The sequence below is a fragment of the Macaca mulatta genome, chromosome 13, assembly GCF_049350105.2.
Source record: "Macaca mulatta isolate MMU2019108-1 chromosome 13, T2T-MMU8v2.0, whole genome shotgun sequence".
NCBI lineage: Eukaryota > Metazoa > Chordata > Mammalia > Primates > Cercopithecidae > Macaca > Macaca mulatta.
This window is the reverse complement of record NC_133418.1, coordinates 5,025,778-5,044,413: the sequence shown is the minus strand read 5'-3', so window position 1 is coordinate 5,044,413 and position 18,636 is coordinate 5,025,778. Positions and strand designations below refer to the sequence as shown.

Genomic DNA, 18,636 nt, shown 5'->3' with positions numbered 1-18,636 from the left:
CATGCTATGGCTTCCTGTTGTCTCCTAAATAAAGTAAAAACTCTTCACAATGGCATTTTTTTTTTGAATGGAGAGATTAAGATTAGACTCTCTCTCATCACATTGTTTCATTCTTTACATTTGCCCTGCAGTCAGCTTAATGGAGTTCTTAACAGTACCCAAGATACACCTGTGTCTTCCCGCCTTCATGCTTTTTCTTTTTCTCTGTCCCTGTGAAATCCCCCACCTCCTGCCTCCACGGAAATCCTCAGCCACCCTTTGCATCACAGCTATAAAGCCTCACAGGCGCTCCTAAGTCAGAAGTGATTTCCCACAGTGCCCCCTTGTGGCACTGACTGCATTCTGCCTTTTTCTTTTTCTTTTTCTTCTTTTTTCCTTTTTCAGAGATGCAGTTCTTGTTCTGTTGCCCAGGCTGGAGCACAGTGGCTACTCACAGGCATGATCATACCGCACTATGGTCTGGAACTCCCGGGCTCAAGCAATCCTCCTGCCTCTGCCTCACAGGTGGGTACCACCATATTTGTAGTTTTACTTCTCCTGTGAGACTTGAACTCCTCAAGGGTCTTATCTATGCCTTGTCTTTCTCTGAGTCCCTGAAAGTGCTCACAGAGCACATACAAATATTTGAGACATAATTAAATGAAGTGACAGGTCTTTAGATACAGAAATGCAGGACCCAGGCAAAAGTCTGGGTAACCTGTGCAGGCCTGGGGTTGGGGAGCAGCGAATTCAGTTCATCTTTGGAGAGAGACAGCACGTGGACTGAAACAAAGCTAAATTCCCTTGCTCTGAGCCCATCTTGGTAACTAATGTCATCCCGGGGGTCTGTACCTGCCAGGGTGCCCCCAGTCCTTTAGCTTCCTGAGGATAATCCTCTATTAAAAATTGTCTAAAAACAGACCGGGCATGGTGGCTCACACCTGTAATCCAGCACTCTGGGAGGCCGAGGTGGGAAGATTGCTTGAGGCCAGGAGTTCAAGACCAGTCTGCGCAACACAGCGAAACCCCATCTCTACCAAAAATACAAAAATTAGCTGGGTGTGGTGGTGCACACCTGTAGTCCCAGCTACTGGGAAGGCTGAGGCGGGAGGATGGTTTGAGCCCAGAAGTCGAGGCTACAGTGAGCTGAAACTGTGTCACTGCATTCCAGCCTGGGCAACACAGCCAGACCCTGTTTCCAAAAAAATTGTCTAAAAACAACTTTAGAGAGACAAAAACTATACACTATAAAATTCTTTATTTATTTATTTATTTTTGAGATATAATCTGGCTCTGTCGCCAGGCTGGAGTGCAATGGCACGATCTCAGCTCACTGCAACCTCTGACTCCCTGGTTCAAGTGATTCTCCTGCCTCAGCCTCCCGAGTAGCTGGGATTACAGGCCCGTGCCACCACATCCAGCTTATTTTTTTGTATTTTTAGTGGAGATGGGGTTTCACTATGTTGGCCAGGATGGTCTCGATCTCCTGACCTTGTGATCCGCCCGCCTTGGCCTCCCAAAGTGCTGGGACTAGACCCCTTCCCCCATTTTCAACAAGTTGGCCCAGGAAGTTTCCCCGAGCCCCTTCCCCAGAGTGAGGAAGCATGGCTGTCATTTTTCTTTTCTATCTTTTTAATTAAAAAATTGTTTTCATTTTGTGGGGGAAGAGTCTTGCTATGTGGGTCAGGCTGGAGTGCACTGGCACAATCCTAGCTTGCTGCAGCCTTGAAGTCCTGGGCTCAAGCAATCCTCCTGCCTCAGCCTTCCAAGTTGTTGGGACTACAGGCACACACTACCAGGCCTGGCTACTTTTTTATTGTTTGAAGAAACAGGGCCTCACTATGTTACCCAAGCTGGTCTCAAACTCCCGGCCTCAAGCAATCCTCTTTCCTCAGCCTCCTAAAGTGCTGGGATTACAAGCATGAGCCACCACATCCAGCCTGTTGTTCTCTGGCCCTGCCTGCACCGGTTTCCCCGGGCGGCAGACAGGGCCCTGCCATAGAATGTCACCGACAACTGGGAGCGGACGGGGGCCCCGGCCCTGTTCGTTCCGCTGGGTGAGAACGAGGGTCTTGGGGCCACCGGTTTAGCTGGGACGGGTGGGGGACAGCAGCTTTCTTTTTCAATTGTTCAACACAGAAGAGAAACCCAAAGCAAGACGCCAATCATTAAAACACGCAGACACAGACACACGCGCACGTGACCTCGCTCGCTGGGTGCTTTCGTTACCTCAAACGGAAACGGGACTTTTCAGGCCCTCTTTTCCTGCCTACCTCATGGGACTGTTGCCAAAGAGGAAGGAAGCGGAAGGAAAGGTCTTGGGACGGGACAGGGGCTAAGCGGCCGTACGTTCGTTACGATGTGAGGGGTGCCGGGGGGCTGGAGACTGAGGTCGGGGAAAGCACGGGCCCTGGGTCCTTGGGGCCTGCGGGCGGCCGGAACCAGAGTGCGCGGGTCTAGGGATTCGGGGACCCAAATGCACCAGGCCCACACATCCCACTCAGAGGGCTGCGGGAAGCCCCGCGCATACGCCAGGGACACGCCCCGCCCACACTTCCGGGGCGCGACCCGGAAGCGGAAGGGAGCCCGTTTCTTTTCCTTCCCCCAGTGCGTCTTTCCTGCGTCGTACCGGCGCGGCGGGAGCGGAGGTCCACGGCCGTTTGCAGCGTGCGGCTGGGGGGCGTGGAGGCCTGAAGCCTCCAAGCAGCCGCGGCCATGGCGGATGTAACCGCCCGTAGTCTGCAGTACGAGTACAAGGCGGTACGTTTGGGCTCGTGGGAGGATTCCAGGCTCAGGAGTCCAGTGGGGAGGGGGAGGCTGAAAAAGAGAGTTTCAGTCTGAAGGCCTCCAGGAGAGCCACGAAAACGGAGGGGAAGTGGAATCGCGGTGAAGGTGGGGGTTATTTGATGACGTGAATAACCTACGGGGGTCTGGGGAGTGCTAAGATCTCTCTAGGAGGAGTTTCTCGAGTCCCTTCAACGCTAAGCCCGCCCCCTTCCACACTTCACTCCCAACCCACTCACCACTTTTCCCAGATGTGGGTTATGATGGGCACTGTTAGGAACAAGAATTGCTTAGCTGATTCGACAGGCCGTAAGACTTATTCAGCTCTATGCTTCTGCACAGCGTCATACCATGCAGTTCTTAAGGAAAATATCATTATTACGATTAGCGATTATAAGCAACTAGCTACTACGATTCTTCCATCAGCTGGGGTAACTGTGATAGTAGGAACTGGCCCTGCTCATGTCAAAGCTTCAATAATGTTTTGATCTTTTCAGAACTCAAATCTTGTGCTCCAAGCTGACCGCTCTCTCATTGACCGGACCCGCCGGGATGAACCCACAGGAGAAGTGCTGTCCCTTGTTGGGAAGCTGGAGGGCACACGTATGGGAGACAAGGCTCAACGGACCAAACCGCAGATGCAGGAGGAAAGAAGAGCCAAGTGAGTGCTAAGGGAATACTATTTTTTCCTTCAGATCCAAAGTCTCTTCTCTTTAACATTCGAGCAGCATTTTGGCCGGAATGCTTGGTGTAAGATCAGTGGCATTAAAACGGTTTAGTGAAGGTAAAAACAGAACAGGAGAGTTTAAAGATTTTTTTGGCCTTAAAAAGTGTACCTAAAGTGGAAAATAACTTGTTGGTACCTTTTTCTTACATGTGTGTTTCTAGTTCATAGACAGATATTACTTTTCTTCAGGGTATTTTCAAGACCCTTGCTATTCCTATGTCTCAGTAATTCTTTTTCTTTTTCTTTTTTTTTCCATTACTAACTTTCTACCCCTATTTTTTCCCTTTACTCTTGTCCACTTCTTACCTATTTTGTTGTTACAAACTAATTTAAGCATCCATGGTATGAAAGACAGTTTTTTTTCTTATTTTGCATTTTTTTTCTTTTTTTCTTTTCTTAAATATTTCTTGGGGACGCATTTCAAAACTTACCTTTACCTCACCATTATCTTTTGATCTGGAATATCTTGGTGTCTTGCTCCCTTTCCTATGATGATGTTTCCAAAATTCATGGGCTTAGTTTGATTAAAGTATGTTTGAAATGAGTTAATACATTATCTCCACTTTGTGCTATATCTTCTTTTCCAGTTTTGTTATAATTGGTTGATAGTCAACGGCAGTAGATTCTGTTAGAGCTTGTTTCTCTAGTTAGAAAAGGAAAATGCATTTGAGAGATGAAAAACTAGTCAAAATCCTATTATATAATAGTCTCATACAATGTATGAAAGGTTGTCCTTTTTTTTTTTTTGAGAAGGGTTATACTTCTTTTTTTTTTTTTTTTGGAGATGGTGTCTCGTTCTGTCACCCAGGCTGGAGTGCAGTGGCGTGATGTCTGCTCACTGCAACCTCCACCTCCTGGGTTCCAGTGATTCTCCTGCCTCCGCCTCCTGAGTAGCTGGGATTACAGGTGCTTGCCACCGTGCCCGGCTAATTTTTGTATTTTTAGTAGAGACAGGGTTTCGCCATGTTGGCCAGGCTGGTCTTGAACTCCTGACCTCAGGTGATCCGCCCACCTCGGCCTCCCAAAGTGCTGGGATTACAGGCGTCAGGCACTGCACCTGACCAAAGGGTTGCATGTTTTAAATGAGAAACATATCTCACTGTAATGTGTAGTGTATCTAGTGAGAAGACGATGGGGAATTTTTCTTTCTGTCACTGGGTCCCATAAAGAAATACTCCTGCAAGTGATCAAGGTCCAATAGGAATCATTTGCTGAGGCTCAGGTACCGGTTTTCAGATATTAACTTCCTGCCATGAAGCTGAGGAGAGGAGGGTGGGCTTGATCCAGTCTTCCCTTGGGGAGGAAAGGTTCTGCCATTCACCGTCACGTGTCCACCAGGCGAAGAAAGCGTGATGAGGACCGGCATGACATCAACAAGATGAAGGGTTACACTCTGCTGTCGGAGGGCATTGATGAGATGGTGGGTATCATCTACAAACCCAAAACTAAGGAGACCCGGGAGACCTATGAGGTGCTGCTCAGCTTCATCCAGGCTGCTCTTGGGGACCAGGTGAGTGTGATATTGTGAAATATATATTCGGTCTTTGTTTCATTTCCCGGCATACAGCTTCTATGATCCTTGGAATCTTCGAAGTGATAAGCGTCTTTTTGCCTGCTGATGAGTTAACTGATGGCTGGCAGCACCTAGATAGCTTCAGAATGGAGGCTGGTCATTTAATCAATCTGCCTACATAATGAAGCCCCCATAAAAACCCCAAAAGGACTAGGTTTAGAGAGTTTGCGGATAGCTGCACACATGGAGGTTTCCGGAGGGTGGTGCGCCTGAGAGGGCCTGGCAGCGCCATACCCTTTCCCACATGATACCCCTTGCCACATGCCTGCCCTGTGCACCTCTTCCGTCTGTTGTCTGTTGGTAGGCATCTTTTGTAATATGCCTTACAGTAAAAGTAAGTGTGTCCCGATCTGTTCTAGCACAGTAGTTGAATCCCAAAAGGGGATTGTGGAAAGCTCGATTTGTAGCTGTACAGTGAGAAGCACAGGTCACACAACCTGTGCTTGTGATTGGCATCATGGAGTGGGAGGCAGGCTTGTGGGACTGAGTCCTCAGCCTGTGGGATCTGACTCTTATCTCCAGGTAGTTAGTGTTGGAACGGAATTGAATTTGAGGACACCAGCTTGTGTCCACTGCACAATTTTTGGATTGGTTGCTGGTGGGGAGGAATTGTCACAGAAGCCTTCTGTGTTAATTGTTGTAAGAGTATAGAGAAAACAAATTTGCTTTATTTCTTTTTTTTTTTTTGAGCTGGAGTCTCGCTCTGCTGCCCAGGCTGGAGTGCAGTGGCGCGATCTCGGCTCACTGCAGGCTCTGCCTCCCAGGTTCGTGCCATTCTCCTGCCTCAGCCTCCCGAGTAGCTGGGACTACAGGCGCCCGCCACCACATCCGGCTAATTTTTTGTATTTTTGGTAGAGATGGGGTTTCACCGTGTTAGCCAGGATGGTCTTGATCTCCTGACCTCGTGATCCACCCGCCTCGGCCTCCCAAAGTGCCGGGATTACAGTTGCAAGCCACCACAGCCGGCCAAGTTTGCTTTATTTCTATATTCTCAGAGCGAGGCGGCCAGAGGATGAGACCGTGTGTCAGAAAAGGAGAGGGTCACAACTGGGAGGCTCCAGATGAACCTTGCCTCTGGATCCCTTTGTGGGATGTACTGGTCTGCAGAAGGGGCTTGTATTTACCGAGCACTCGATTTGTGTGGAACAGCACGTGTCTTTCTCCCGCCCCCTCACGTAACTCCGTGAATAGGTGCTGTTAATACTCATTTTCCATTTTATAGAAGAGAGATGTGAGGCAAGAATAATTAAGTAATTTTCCCAAGTCACAGAAGTAGTATTTGGCAGAGCCAAGATATGATCCAGATAGTTTATATCTAGAATCTGTGTTCCTAACCATTACACATGTGTGATTAGATTGGGGACCATTATGAGTCTGAGGAGCTCTGTTGATGTGGGTGCTAGAGGAAGTGAGGACAAAGAATTACAAAAGTGTGGCAGGCTAGAGGAGATCTGCCAAGTGACTGCCACCTGGAGATGTGGCAAGCTGTTGTGGAAGCTGTGTCCTGCTGCTTGAGGCCACCTAGCTAATCTTTTTAAAAACAGATGAGTCTTCCTTTAGTTGTGGCATTTTAAATCAGCATTAATGAGAAAGATCAGAGCCTAGTATGCAACAGGTTTTGAGAAAGTGTGGCTGTTCGCATCCTGCCGCCACATAAACCTGATTGGTGATGTTCTGTCTGTCATCATTCTCAATATTGATTGGTTGTTTCTTGCTACCAGCCACGTGATATCCTTTGTGGGGCAGCTGATGAGGTTCTAGCTGTTCTAAAGAATGAAAAGCTGCGGGACAAGGAAAGGCGAAAGGAGATTGACCTGCTGCTGGGTCAAACAGATGATACCAGATACCACGTGCTAGTGAACTTGGGAAAAAAGATCACAGACTATGGTGGAGACAAGGAAATCCAAAATATGGGTAAGTGAGCTCTTTATGTCCTGATCATGTTAACTGGTTGTTGTTGACCCCTAAGCATGCATCTTCTAGCATCATTCATTTAAAAACCTTAGTGTCAGTGAGTTCCCATAATTTGTTGTGTGTTTTTTGAAGAGTTATAATTGATAGACACCAGAATCCCTAGATTTCAGCAGCTGTTCCTTACTCTGAGACCCTTTTGTTGTGTAGAATATGGGAGAAAATGTGGGCAGAGCCTTGGGGGCTCAAGTGGTTGAGCAAGCAGAGCTGGGCTGACTCCAGGGCTGGCAGGTGGAGAAGGTCTTGGCAGTGGCAGCATAGGTGGCTCTCTCGTGTTGATCATCTAAGTGCCTGTGTGTGTCCTTAGCACTTAGATCTTTCCTGAGGAGAGGTAGTTGGGGAGGACATTGGCTCCAGAGTGGCTTGTTTTACTAGCCATTCACTGCCCTCTTTTTCTAATCCTTCGTCGTTTCAGATGACAACATTGATGAGACATATGGTGTGAATGTGCAGTTTGAGTCTGATGAGGAGGTGAGTGATAAACAGGCCCAGTCCATTCTTGTTTTTGAAGTTGATGAAGGTAAAGGGACCCCTTGTAGTGTAAAGAAGCTCCCTAGTTTAAACCAGATACATTTTATGGTGGTGTGTGGGTTTCAGACTTAGGCATTATATGTTCTTTTGCTTAAAAAAAATGCAGTTATCTTTTAACTTTTCTACAGCAAATTTAAACTAACAAATGTAAAGCAACGTAATTATTTAAAATATACCAAGTGGATCAGCAAAAAGAAAGACAAAAGATAAAGTACAGTGAATACTTTGAGAATGTATCTGCTATGTTTTACTGCATTTTAAACGTATTACAATATTTTCCCTTTTTTCATTACTGTGTCCCCACTGCCTGTTTCAAAAGATTGCACATTTGCCTTAGAGCATGGCTGTAGTTCGTACATGGTTAAGTCAGTGGAGTTAATGTTTACCGTCTAATAGAATTCCTTGAATATAAATAGGAATAAGTGGGGTACTTTGAAAAAATTACAGAGTGCCTTAGAGTTCTCAGTGAGTAGATTTGGCTCCTGAAAGGGAAAATGGATCCCTGGTATATATACCAGGGCTGGAAGAAGGGGTTGCATGGGGAGAGTTAGAGGACTAGGAGCCAAGACTTCTGAATTTGAGTCCTGTATCTTGGCAGGTCATTTTGCCTCAGTTTCTCTTTCTATAAAATGAGGCGATTTCAATAGGTGATTGCTAAGCCACTTCCTACAGTATAGTTAATAGGATTTGATGATTTTAAGTAGCAACAAACTGCTTTGCTTGTAGCAGTTCATTCATTTAGCAGTGCTCGTTACTGAAGCACCTGCTTTGACTATGACACTGTGCCAAGTATGCCTAATGTGCAGTGTATGAGTAAATGGAGTGGTGAGCAAGCTTAGTGTGATCTCTTCATTCCCGAGTCACCATCTGCTTTCTCAGACGTGCCTCTGCATAGCTCTTCTCTTCTGTTAGCTGATCACTGTTTTTGAGTGTTGATTGTTTGTGTATTAGAAAGAGGCTATGGTCCAGTTGATTGCCATTGTGGCAGCCTAAGGTAAGAAACAGAAAGTAGATGCATCTAATAAGTCTGTGCCAAGCAGTCTTTCTATTACATGTCCACTGGAATAAGGCTGACCTTGGTTCCAGTAGGCTCTCGGTTTCACCCCAAAGCCATTTCTCTAACCATTGAGCTAATTTAGGGTGACTTGAGGGAGAGGTTCTGTGGTGATGCAGGATCAGCTCCAGATAATGGTTGAGTTGGGGCCATTTCCACAGGAAGGTGATGAAGATGTGTACGGGGAGGTTCGAGAAGAGGCATCTGATGATGACATGGAAGGGGATGAGGCTGTTGTGCGCTGCACCCTCTCGGCTAATGTAAGTTCAGTTTGCTTTTTCTCATTGCTGCAAGGTTACTTCTGGGTGTTAGTGCTTCTTCCCCATGCCTAGGTCCTGTTACATTTATTGAGCCGCCTTTTGCTAGAGTGAACCATAATAAACACTTAGTGTCTAGAGTTTCTTAAGATTTCAGTCGGTTTTCTTCCTTCCCAAAGATGTATGTTGATGAAGTCTTAGTCTGGTATTCTGAACTCAGTATTCCAGAGTTTTTCCCTCTGGAAAGTCCTCACAGAAGGTGGGCTGTGGGGTGGCAAGTAGAACTTGGTTGCAGGGTGGTGGCAAAGTGCTCTAGGCTGGCAGAGACCTGGTGAGCTAAATGCCTGGTTACTTTTGTAGCTCGTGGCCTCAGGTGAACTGATGAGTTCCAAGAAGAAGGATTTGCACCCTCGGGATATTGATGCATTTTGGCTACAGCGGCAGCTCAGTCGTTTCTATGATGATGCCATCGTGTCGCAGAAGAAGGCAGATGAAGTATTGGAGATTTTGAAGGTATGGCCAAGATAACAATAGTTGTATGTGTAGTGTATCTTGGTACATGGGGACAGTGTATGAAGTGGCAGATGGCTTTGTCCTTAGTGGTGGTGTTGCCTTCTCTCTGCAGACGGCCAGTGACGATCGGGAATGTGAGAACCAGCTGGTTCTGCTGCTTGGTTTCAACACCTTTGATTTCATTAAAGTGTTGCGGCAGCACAGGATGATGAGTGAGTATATGGTGGGCTCTTCTTGCAGAGTGAGTACATATGTGTGCGTGTGTGAGATGGAGATTCTGTTGTTTTCACAACCTAAGTGCTTGTTTCTTTTATTTTTCTTCTTTCTACTCTAAGGATGAAGGTTTTTTGCCTTACTTCCTCCTCTTCACTTTTCCTTTGTTCCTTTTGTTGTGGGTAGTTTTATACTGTACCTTGCTGGCCAGTGCACAAAGTGAAGCTGAAAAGGAAAGGATTATGGGAAAGATGGAAGCTGACCCAGAGCTATCCAAGTTCCTCTACCAGCTGCACGAAACCGAGAAGGAGGATCTGATCCGAGTAAGGACTGCGTTGGTTTATCTGTCTGATTTCTGAGCTAACAGTGGCTAGAAGATTGCAGCATGAAGCTAAATTCATATTAAAAGTGGAAGTTGAAAAAGTAATTTCTCTAAATTTTTCGGGATTTGTCAGTGCATACAGGTTAGAATCAACACATCCACATTGGTTTGGTCGTTAGACCAGTGACCTGCTGCTGTCTTTCACCAGCACTATGGGGATCTTTATTGTTTAATTGCACAGTAAATACATGGTGTTTACTAAAATAGAGTAACAGAACACATGTGCTTGCTTAACAGAACCCACACTTTTACCCCTCAGGGGTAGCCCTTGGTACTTAATTACAGAACGTCTATTTCCGGCATCCCTGTACTGCGCATTGCCCCTTTAAAGGTGTGTGTTCGCTCTGATCATTCTGGTGGTCCCCATGTAAAGCGTTGTCTTTCTGTTTGGTGACTTATTAGTGAGCACCTGTGACTCAAGTATTAGCTAAGCAGGGACAGAAAAGGACAAGAACCTGTGATACTGATGAATTGTTTTTGTGATTTTCATCTTCGTCCGCTACAGGAGGAGAGATCCCGGAGAGAGCGAGTGCGTCAGTCTCGAATGGACACAGATCTGGAAACCATGGATCTCGACCAGGGTGGAGAGGTAGGATCCAGGGCGATTTACGTCCCAGGCCTTGTTGGGTGGAAAACGCGCTTGCTCGGCTTGCTCACTTCCTTGGGGTTTTTGTCTTTCACATTCCCAGGCACTGGCTCCACGGCAGGTTCTGGACTTGGAGGACCTGGTATTTACCCAAGGGAGCCACTTTATGGCCAATAAACGCTGTCAGCTTCCTGATGGATCCTTCCGTCGCCAGCGTAAGGGCTACGAAGAGGTGCATGTGCCTGCTCTGAAGCCCAAGCCCTTTGGCTCAGAAGAAGTAAGTGAATTGCTTTCCTCAGTTCTCTGCTTAGTTCGCCTCCTGGTTTGGATTTCAACCATTGACCAGAATGTAGCTTTGTTTCATATATAGTTTATTTTAGGGCTGAAAGCTGCAACAGAATTTTCCCATTCTGATTTTGAGCCCAGGGGACAATATTGATCTCTGGACTGACCTTTAATGGAGAGTTATGCAAAGAGATTGCCAGGGAACAAAATCCTGGCAATCCCACAAAACCAGTCTGCTCAGGGATGCTGCCAACATGATACCGATGGCGCTTCTTTTCTTCTAGCAACTGCTTCCGGTGGAAAAGCTTCCAAAGTATGCCCAGGCTGGGTTTGAGGGCTTCAAAACACTGAATCGGATCCAGAGTAAGCTCTACCGTGCTGCCCTCGAGACGGATGAGAATCTGCTGCTGTGTGCTCCTACTGTAAGCGCCACCCTGCCTGCTTTTTTCTTGGGGAATATGGGTGGAGTTTCTGTTGGAAGATTGTTTTTTATTTCCACCCCACCCCCTAATTCTTTGTCCTTTGATGAAAGAGAGGTTAAATGGTAGGATAAAGTACCCAGGAAAAATTCTATTCTCTGTTTGGGAAATAAGCCCGTGGAAGTTAGGGCAGTGAGAATAATCAGGTGAACAGGCGTTCTCATCCCTGACCTCTCCCGTAGGGTGCTGGGAAGACCAACGTGGCCCTGATGTGCATGCTCCGAGAGATTGGGAAACACATCAACATGGACGGCACCATCAATGTGGATGACTTCAAGATTATCTACATTGCCCCCATGCGCTCCTTGGTGCAGGAGATGGTGGGCAGCTTTGGAAAGGTGAGGGAGTAGAACTTTCCTCCAGAGGATACGGGGCGCAGCTGTCAAAGTGTTGTGGCCAGGCCTGGACCTCACCGCTTTTTGTATTGGGGCATCTCTGGAATGCCTCCTGGGATTGTTTTTATTTTTTATTTTTCTCTCCCCATTTCCAAGATGGAACTGAACCCAGGTACAGAGTTTCTGAAGTAAGACTGTCCTGAGCCATCTTTTACAAGGGTTAGCATCTTTCTTTCATCCTCTCCATGGCAATTTCCTGCAGTTGGTATCATTTGTGTTATTGACGTATTTATGAAACATCAAATGGATGTGGATAATAATAGACCTAGTGGTGTTACTCTAGGTCTTGTTATCTACAAGTTGCCATTTCTTCCTCTTGTGTACAGAGTTCCCAGAGATCTTTTTTTTTTTTTTGAGACAGGGTCTTGCTGTCACCCAAGCTAGAGTGCAGTGGTACAATCATGGCTCACTGCAGCCTTGACCTCCCAGGCTCAAGTGATCCTCCCACTTCAGCCTTCCTAGTAGCTGGGATTATAGACATGTGCTACCAGATTAGCTAATTTTTATGTGTTTTGTAGGGACAGGGTTTCACCATGGTCTAGAATTCCTGGGCTCAAGCATTCTGCCCTCACTGGCCTCTGAAAGTGCTAGGATTACAGGCGTGAGCCACCGTGCCTGGCCCCGAGAGATCTTTTGTCTGCTTTATTTGCCTGAGTTAAGTTTCTGTTTGTTTGAGGAAGATATGCTCATAAGATCTGATTCGCCTTGTGTTCACCTGATGGGTTGATGCCTGCTCCCAAGGCCCTACACTCCAACCGCCCAAACAGAAAGCGTGGTGTCCAGGCCCCTTCAAGCACTCCTGCCTGATGTAGTTTTCCTCCCACAGCGTCTGGCCACTTACGGCATCACTGTTGCTGAACTGACTGGGGACCACCAGTTGTGCAAAGAAGAGATCAGTGCCACTCAGATCATCGTCTGCACCCCCGAGAAGTGGGACATCATCACCCGCAAGGGTGGCGAGCGCACCTACACCCAACTGGTGCGGCTCATCATTCTGGTGAGTTGGGAGCGCTCATAGAACATAGAGGCCAGTTGTGTCAAGGAGGGTTTGCTGGGTTTTCATGCAAAATGTTTCTTTGCTGCCTTTTCTGTAGCACTAGCCCTTGTAATGACGGTTATTGTCAGCTTATGTTTGCCATGTTATTTATTTATTTTTATTATTTATTTATTTATTTATGTTTTGAGATGGAGTGTAGCTCTGTTGCCCAGGCTGAGTATAGTGGCACAACCTCGGCTCACTGCAGTCTCTGCCTCCCAAGTTCAAGTGATTCCCCTGCCTCAGCCTCCCCAGTAGCTGGGATTACAGGTGTCTGCCAGCAGGCCAAGCTGATTTTTGTATTTTTAGTAGAGACTGGGTTTCACTGTGTTGGCCAGGCTGGCCTCGAACTCCTGACCTCGTGATCTGCGCACTTCAGCCTCCCAAAGTGCTGAGATTACAAGCGTGAGCCACTCCGTCCAGCTTGCCACGTTATTCTTTGTATATTTTTTTTTTTTTTTTTTTTTTTTTTTGAGACGGAGTCTCGCTCTGTCACCCAAGCTGGAGTGCAGTGGCCGGATCTCAGCTCACTGCAAGCTCCACCTCCCGGGTTCACGCCATTCTCCTGCCTCAGCCTCCCGAGTAGCTGGGACTACAGGCGTCCGCCACCTCGCCCGGCTAGTTTTTTGTATTTTTTTAGTAGAGACAGGGTTTCACCGTGTTAGCCAGGATGGTCTCGATCTCCTGACCTTGTGATCCGCCCGTCTCGGCCTCCCAAAGTGCTGGGATTACAGGCTTGAGCCACCGCGCCCGGCCTGTATTATTTTTTATGTCTGAAATATTTTACTACACTTGATCTTAGCCAAAAGGCCGAGAAACGATATCTGAAATATTTTGAAACAAATGTAAACAGATAGACAAAAAACCATCATATCCAACATCATGAAGGGCTTTATAAGGAAAAGAATCCATTCTCTGAGGGAATGAATGAGGAATCGGGATATTGTATTCCGTATACACAGAAGCTTCCAGAGATTAGTGACTAAGTCTGAGTGTAGTTTCAGTTGTCTGGGAAAAGCGAGAAGAGAGACTTCGCATGTCGGTTTTCAGTGTTCTGGAGCAGGGGTTGGCAGTCTGTGGCTACTGGCTTTGTTCTGTTGGAACATAGTTATATCCATTTGTTTATGTATTATTTACAGCGGCTTTTGTGCTGCAATGGCAGAGCTGAGTATTTGCAATAGGGGCTGCATGGCCCAAAGCCTGAAATACTGACTATCTGGCTTTTTTTTTTTTAGGCAGAGTTTTGCTCTTGTTGCCCAGGCTGGAGTGCAGTGGTATGATCTCAGCTCACTACAGCCTCCACCGCCCAGGTTCCAGCAATTCTCCTGCCGCAGCCTCCTGAGTAGCTGGGATTACAGTCGCCCGCCACCACGCCCAGTTAAATTTTTGTATTTTCAGTAGAGACGGGGTTTCGCCATAATGGCCAGGCTGGTCTCAAACTCCTGGCCTTGGGTGATCCACCTACCTCGGTCTCCCAAAGTGCTGGGATTACAGGCGTGAGCCACTGCACCTGGCTTTTTTTTCTTTGAGATGGAGCATCTGACTTTAAAAAAAAAAAAGTTTCTGGCCCCTGCTTTAGAGCTTTGCTGCTTGAAGCCTAATCCATGGTGGGAGTCGTAGAAGCAGCAGCATGAAATAGGAGCTTGTTAGAAATGCAGGATTTGTGGCCTCACCCCACACCTGCTGAATGCAATCTGCATTTTAACAACATCCCCTGGCTTTGGGATGCTTAATAAAATTTGAGAAGCACTGCTTTAGACGGTGAGAACGCATCATTTGATGCATGATAGCTTTTGTTCTTGGGAACTATAACTGCCAGAGGTGAAGTTTCTGATCAGATCATATTTATATCCTTTTTCGTAAAGAAGTTTACCTTTAAGTAAAGTTGTAAACTCATTTATCTGAGTTTCAGAATTTCTTATTACAAAGTATGTCACTGAACTGTACCAAAGCAACTCATGGTCAGAGTCTGTTGCTTTCTGGAGTATTTCGTGGTAAATATTGTCTCCATCCTTTGGGCATCTCTGGCTTGGGATCCCGTGTGTTTTTCCTTAGGCATATTAGGTTATGTGCCTACAATATGGGACAAGTCCGGGAAAAGGAACTACATATCTCTAGTGCTAGAGGTAATTGCTATCCTCCAATTCCACAGGATGAGATCCATCTTCTCCACGATGACAGAGGTCCTGTCTTAGAAGCTTTGGTGGCCAGGGCCATCCGAAACATTGAGATGACCCAGGAGGATGTCCGACTCATTGGCCTCAGTGCCACCCTACCCAACTATGAAGACGTAGCCACCTTTCTACGTGTTGACCCTGCCAAGGGTCTTTTTTACTTTGACAACAGGTATCAGAAAAGACTGGGCAAAGTTCTGCCAAGGTGACCATCCTGCTCTCCTTCCCCTTTTCCAAGGAGTGCTGCTGTGTTGGGTTTTAGAAGGGCCTTTGGGTTTGATGTGCTGTGAATCAAGAAGGAGGAATATTGCTCTTGGGGCGGGAAAAAGACTGTTTATTCCCTCAGTGTTTTCCGCCAAAGCCTCATTTGTCTAACTGTTGAACTTCTAGCTTCCGTCCAGTGCCTCTGGAACAGACGTATGTGGGTATCACAGAGAAAAAAGCTATCAAGCGTTTCCAGATCATGAATGAAATCGTCTATGAAAAAATCATGGAACATGCTGGGAAAAATCAGGTTTGCCCATGGTTTGTGGTTACTCTTGAACCCTGTTCTTTCAAATGTTTGATTTACCAATAATTTGGGAAGATTGACAGAAATTAAAAGAAGACACAACATAAATCACCAATATCAGCTATGAAATGGGATATTACTACAGAACCTATAGCCACTGGAAAGATAATAAGGTAATACTATGAGTAGCTTTATGCTCATAACTTTAAAAATTCAGAAGAAATGAACCAGTTCTCCAACAACTACTAGTTAACTAGCAAAACTCAGCCCAGATGAAATGGATAACCTGAATAGCCTTACAACCATTAGAGAGTTTGGAGAATTAAAAATCCCCCCATCAAGCAATCCCCAGTCCCAGATAATTGTTTTGTCCATTCACATTATCCAGGGTCCCTCCATAAAAGGTTTGGGATCGCTTACACTAAAAATACAAGACAATAAGAGGAAAATGAAAAACTAGTGAAGAGGGCATTTTACTAGACAGTATGATAGAATTTTTAAATTGAAAGTCGAGCAGTGTTAACTAAGACAAAAAAGGGAAAGTGACTGGTTTTATATTTCTTTTTGTCTGATGAAATGAAGCATATGAATTTATATGAAGAGACAGATCTTTTCTTGGCACTAAATGCTAGGAAGACTTCATTTCCTACAACACTGTACTAGTCTCAGACTTATTTCCTAAATCCTTTTTTGAGTAGTAGAATGTTTTAGCTGTTATTTTGCAGACACATTTTCATGCATCTTTGACTCTTGTTAGGTGCTTGAACATAAATTCTGAGTTGAGAGGCCTGAATTTGTAGTCATAGTCTATTTAAACTTGCTGTGCAAGGTAGGATGTTGAAGTTAGTTAATTTCTCAGTTCCAGAACTGTGAACTTGGTGGGTGCATTCCCTTGAAGTCTTTCCAGCCCTGTTGAGGCTTCCTCTGAGCCTGCCCACATTCCTGCCCTTTCCCCTCTCCAGGACCTTGGCTTCTGGTGGTGATGGTGCAACTTCTGCTTCCTGCCACAGGTGCCCTGGGGCTGTTAGTGTCTCGTGACTGTGGCAAACTGTGGCTTCTCCTTAGGTGCTGGTGTTTGTCCACTCCCGGAAGGAGACTGGAAAGACGGCCAGGGCCATCCGGGACATGTGCCTAGAGAAGGACACTCTGGGTCTGTTTCTGAGGGAGGGCTCAGCCTCCACGGAAGTCCTGCGAACAGAAGCGGAGCAGTGCAAGGTGAGGAGGGGCCGGCTGGGTTCCCTCATGCCTATCTGGCAGCCGTGTCCATCTGAGGCCTCAGACAGCTCCTCTAGGACTAGACTATGGTACTGTTGTTTCCCATGGGTTAAGGTTGATTGTCTGGATGTGATTATTACTATTCCACATAGTAGTTAAGGGGCAGGGTCTCATGGGAAGAGATTTCCTTAGTCCTTGGGTGAGTCCTACAGGAAGGCTCACCTCATCCCTGGTCGTTTGTTCCACAGAACCTAGAGCTGAAGGATCTTCTGCCTTATGGCTTTGCTATTCATCATGCAGGCATGACCAGGGTTGACCGAACACTCGTGGAGGATCTTTTTGCTGATAAACATATTCAGGTGAGGGAGTGCAAAGCTTTTGGAGGAGCAGGTGGGACGTACTTCAGAAGACTGGCAGTGTCAAGGTTGTGCCATGTTTGCTCCTGGTACTTTATTGCTTCTGGCCCAGCTAGCCCAGGTCGGAGGGTTGTGGTGGATACAATAAATAGAACCTTATGCCACTCTCCCAACTCTTCACACCTTGTGTGAGGGAAGATGAGTGAGTTTCGGACGGTCTGAGAAGCATAGTGAAGCAAGCACTTTGGTGACTTCAGATAGCTCCAAACAGTGCTTCATGGGGGCGTACGTGGCCTTGTCATTCCCTCTTTCCGGATAGCCTCTGCTTGACCTTTTCTAGTAACTTTAAGGTGGTTTAATACAGGTCTGCACTTGTGCCTCCGGAACCTTGAAATGTTCGTTCCTGAATAGATGAGGAACCCAAAGAAACCTTTCCTCTTTATTCTAGTGTCACATTGACAAGTACTGGGACCCCCCACACCCCACTGGCTAGTCTGATAGAAGCTCTGAGGCCAACTGCCTAGAGAAGCCGGGGATATTAACCCCTGATGGTGGCATCTCTTCTCATTGCCTTGCTTTGCCTCTGTAGGTTTTAGTTTCCACAGCAACTCTAGCTTGGGGTGTGAATCTCCCTGCACATACGGTCATCATCAAAGGCACCCAGGTGTACAGTCCAGAGAAGGGACGTTGGACAGAACTGGGAGCACTGGACATTCTGCAGGTACAGAGCCTTTGAGTTTATCCTCAGTGGGGATCGATATCCTCGCCTGAAATGCAGAGATGCTGTAAAGCTGGCAGATCAGAGGCCTAGTTCTGTAATGTAGATCCCTGCATCAAAATCACACATTCTCTTGCTATAGCATTCTTGGTTCGCTGTCCCTGATCTAGATGCTGGGACGTGCTGGAAGACCCCAGTATGACACCAAGGGCGAAGGCATCCTCATCACGTCTCATGGGGAGCTGCAGTACTACCTGTCCCTCCTCAACCAACAGCTTCCTATTGAGAGCCAGATGGTTTCAAAGCTTCCTGACATGCTCAACGCAGAAATCGTGCTGGGGAATGTCCAGAATGCCAAGGTATGGGAGGACTCTGCCTGTTGTGCTTCATGCCTTCCCCACAGACACCAAGGCACCAGGTGTGGGTCGGTCCCTATTGTGCCGCGGGACAGCGGCGTCCGAGGCTTTCCGTCCCTGCACCCACATCTTGGGTCTGGCAGATAGTTCCCCTTGTTACCAAGATCTTAGAAGATGCTTAGATGTTTTTACTAATGAAATGCTGAACACATTGAGAATATGATGTAATATGCATCGTTGTAGCTGGGAATTTCTAAGCAATTCATGGTAGCCTTTCATTTGGACATCAAGAGTTTCTTCATACTAAGAACCATGAGCTGTGTCTTGTAGGACGCAGTGAACTGGCTGGGCTATGCCTACCTGTATATCCGAATGCTGCGGTCCCCAGCCCTCTATGGCATCTCTCATGATGACCTCAAGGGAGATCCCCTGCTGGACCAGCGCCGACTAGATCTGGTTCACACGGCTGCCCTGATGCTGGACAAGAACAATCTGGTCAAGTACGACAAGAAGACGGGCAACTTCCAGGTGCGTGGGGTGA

At 46.7% G+C, this 18,636-nt stretch overlaps 1 protein-coding gene across 1 annotated transcript in view; it reads left to right on the top strand.

Annotated features, from left to right (window-relative positions):
* Positions 1–2,585: 2,585 nt before the first annotated feature.
* The window catches only part of SNRNP200 (small nuclear ribonucleoprotein U5 subunit 200), a 30,787-nt gene continuing 14,736 nt past the window's right edge, over positions 2,586–18,636 (top strand). The window contains exons 1-21 of the mRNA XM_015112857.3: positions 2,586–2,739; positions 3,261–3,424; positions 4,829–5,000; positions 6,785–6,977; positions 7,450–7,505; positions 8,781–8,879; positions 9,237–9,389; positions 9,502–9,601; positions 9,789–9,925; positions 10,490–10,573; positions 10,674–10,847; positions 11,140–11,277; positions 11,517–11,672; positions 12,556–12,726; positions 14,918–15,111; positions 15,330–15,453; positions 16,516–16,665; positions 16,914–17,024; positions 17,611–17,742; positions 17,910–18,098; positions 18,426–18,623. Of these exons, the coding sequence (XP_014968343.2) occupies positions 2,695–2,739; positions 3,261–3,424; positions 4,829–5,000; positions 6,785–6,977; positions 7,450–7,505; positions 8,781–8,879; positions 9,237–9,389; positions 9,502–9,601; positions 9,789–9,925; positions 10,490–10,573; positions 10,674–10,847; positions 11,140–11,277; positions 11,517–11,672; positions 12,556–12,726; positions 14,918–15,111; positions 15,330–15,453; positions 16,516–16,665; positions 16,914–17,024; positions 17,611–17,742; positions 17,910–18,098; positions 18,426–18,623 (2,940 nt within the window). The 5' untranslated portion in view covers positions 2,586–2,694. The remainder of the gene's footprint in view (positions 2,740–3,260; positions 3,425–4,828; positions 5,001–6,784; positions 6,978–7,449; positions 7,506–8,780; positions 8,880–9,236; positions 9,390–9,501; positions 9,602–9,788; positions 9,926–10,489; positions 10,574–10,673; positions 10,848–11,139; positions 11,278–11,516; positions 11,673–12,555; positions 12,727–14,917; positions 15,112–15,329; positions 15,454–16,515; positions 16,666–16,913; positions 17,025–17,610; positions 17,743–17,909; positions 18,099–18,425; positions 18,624–18,636) is intronic.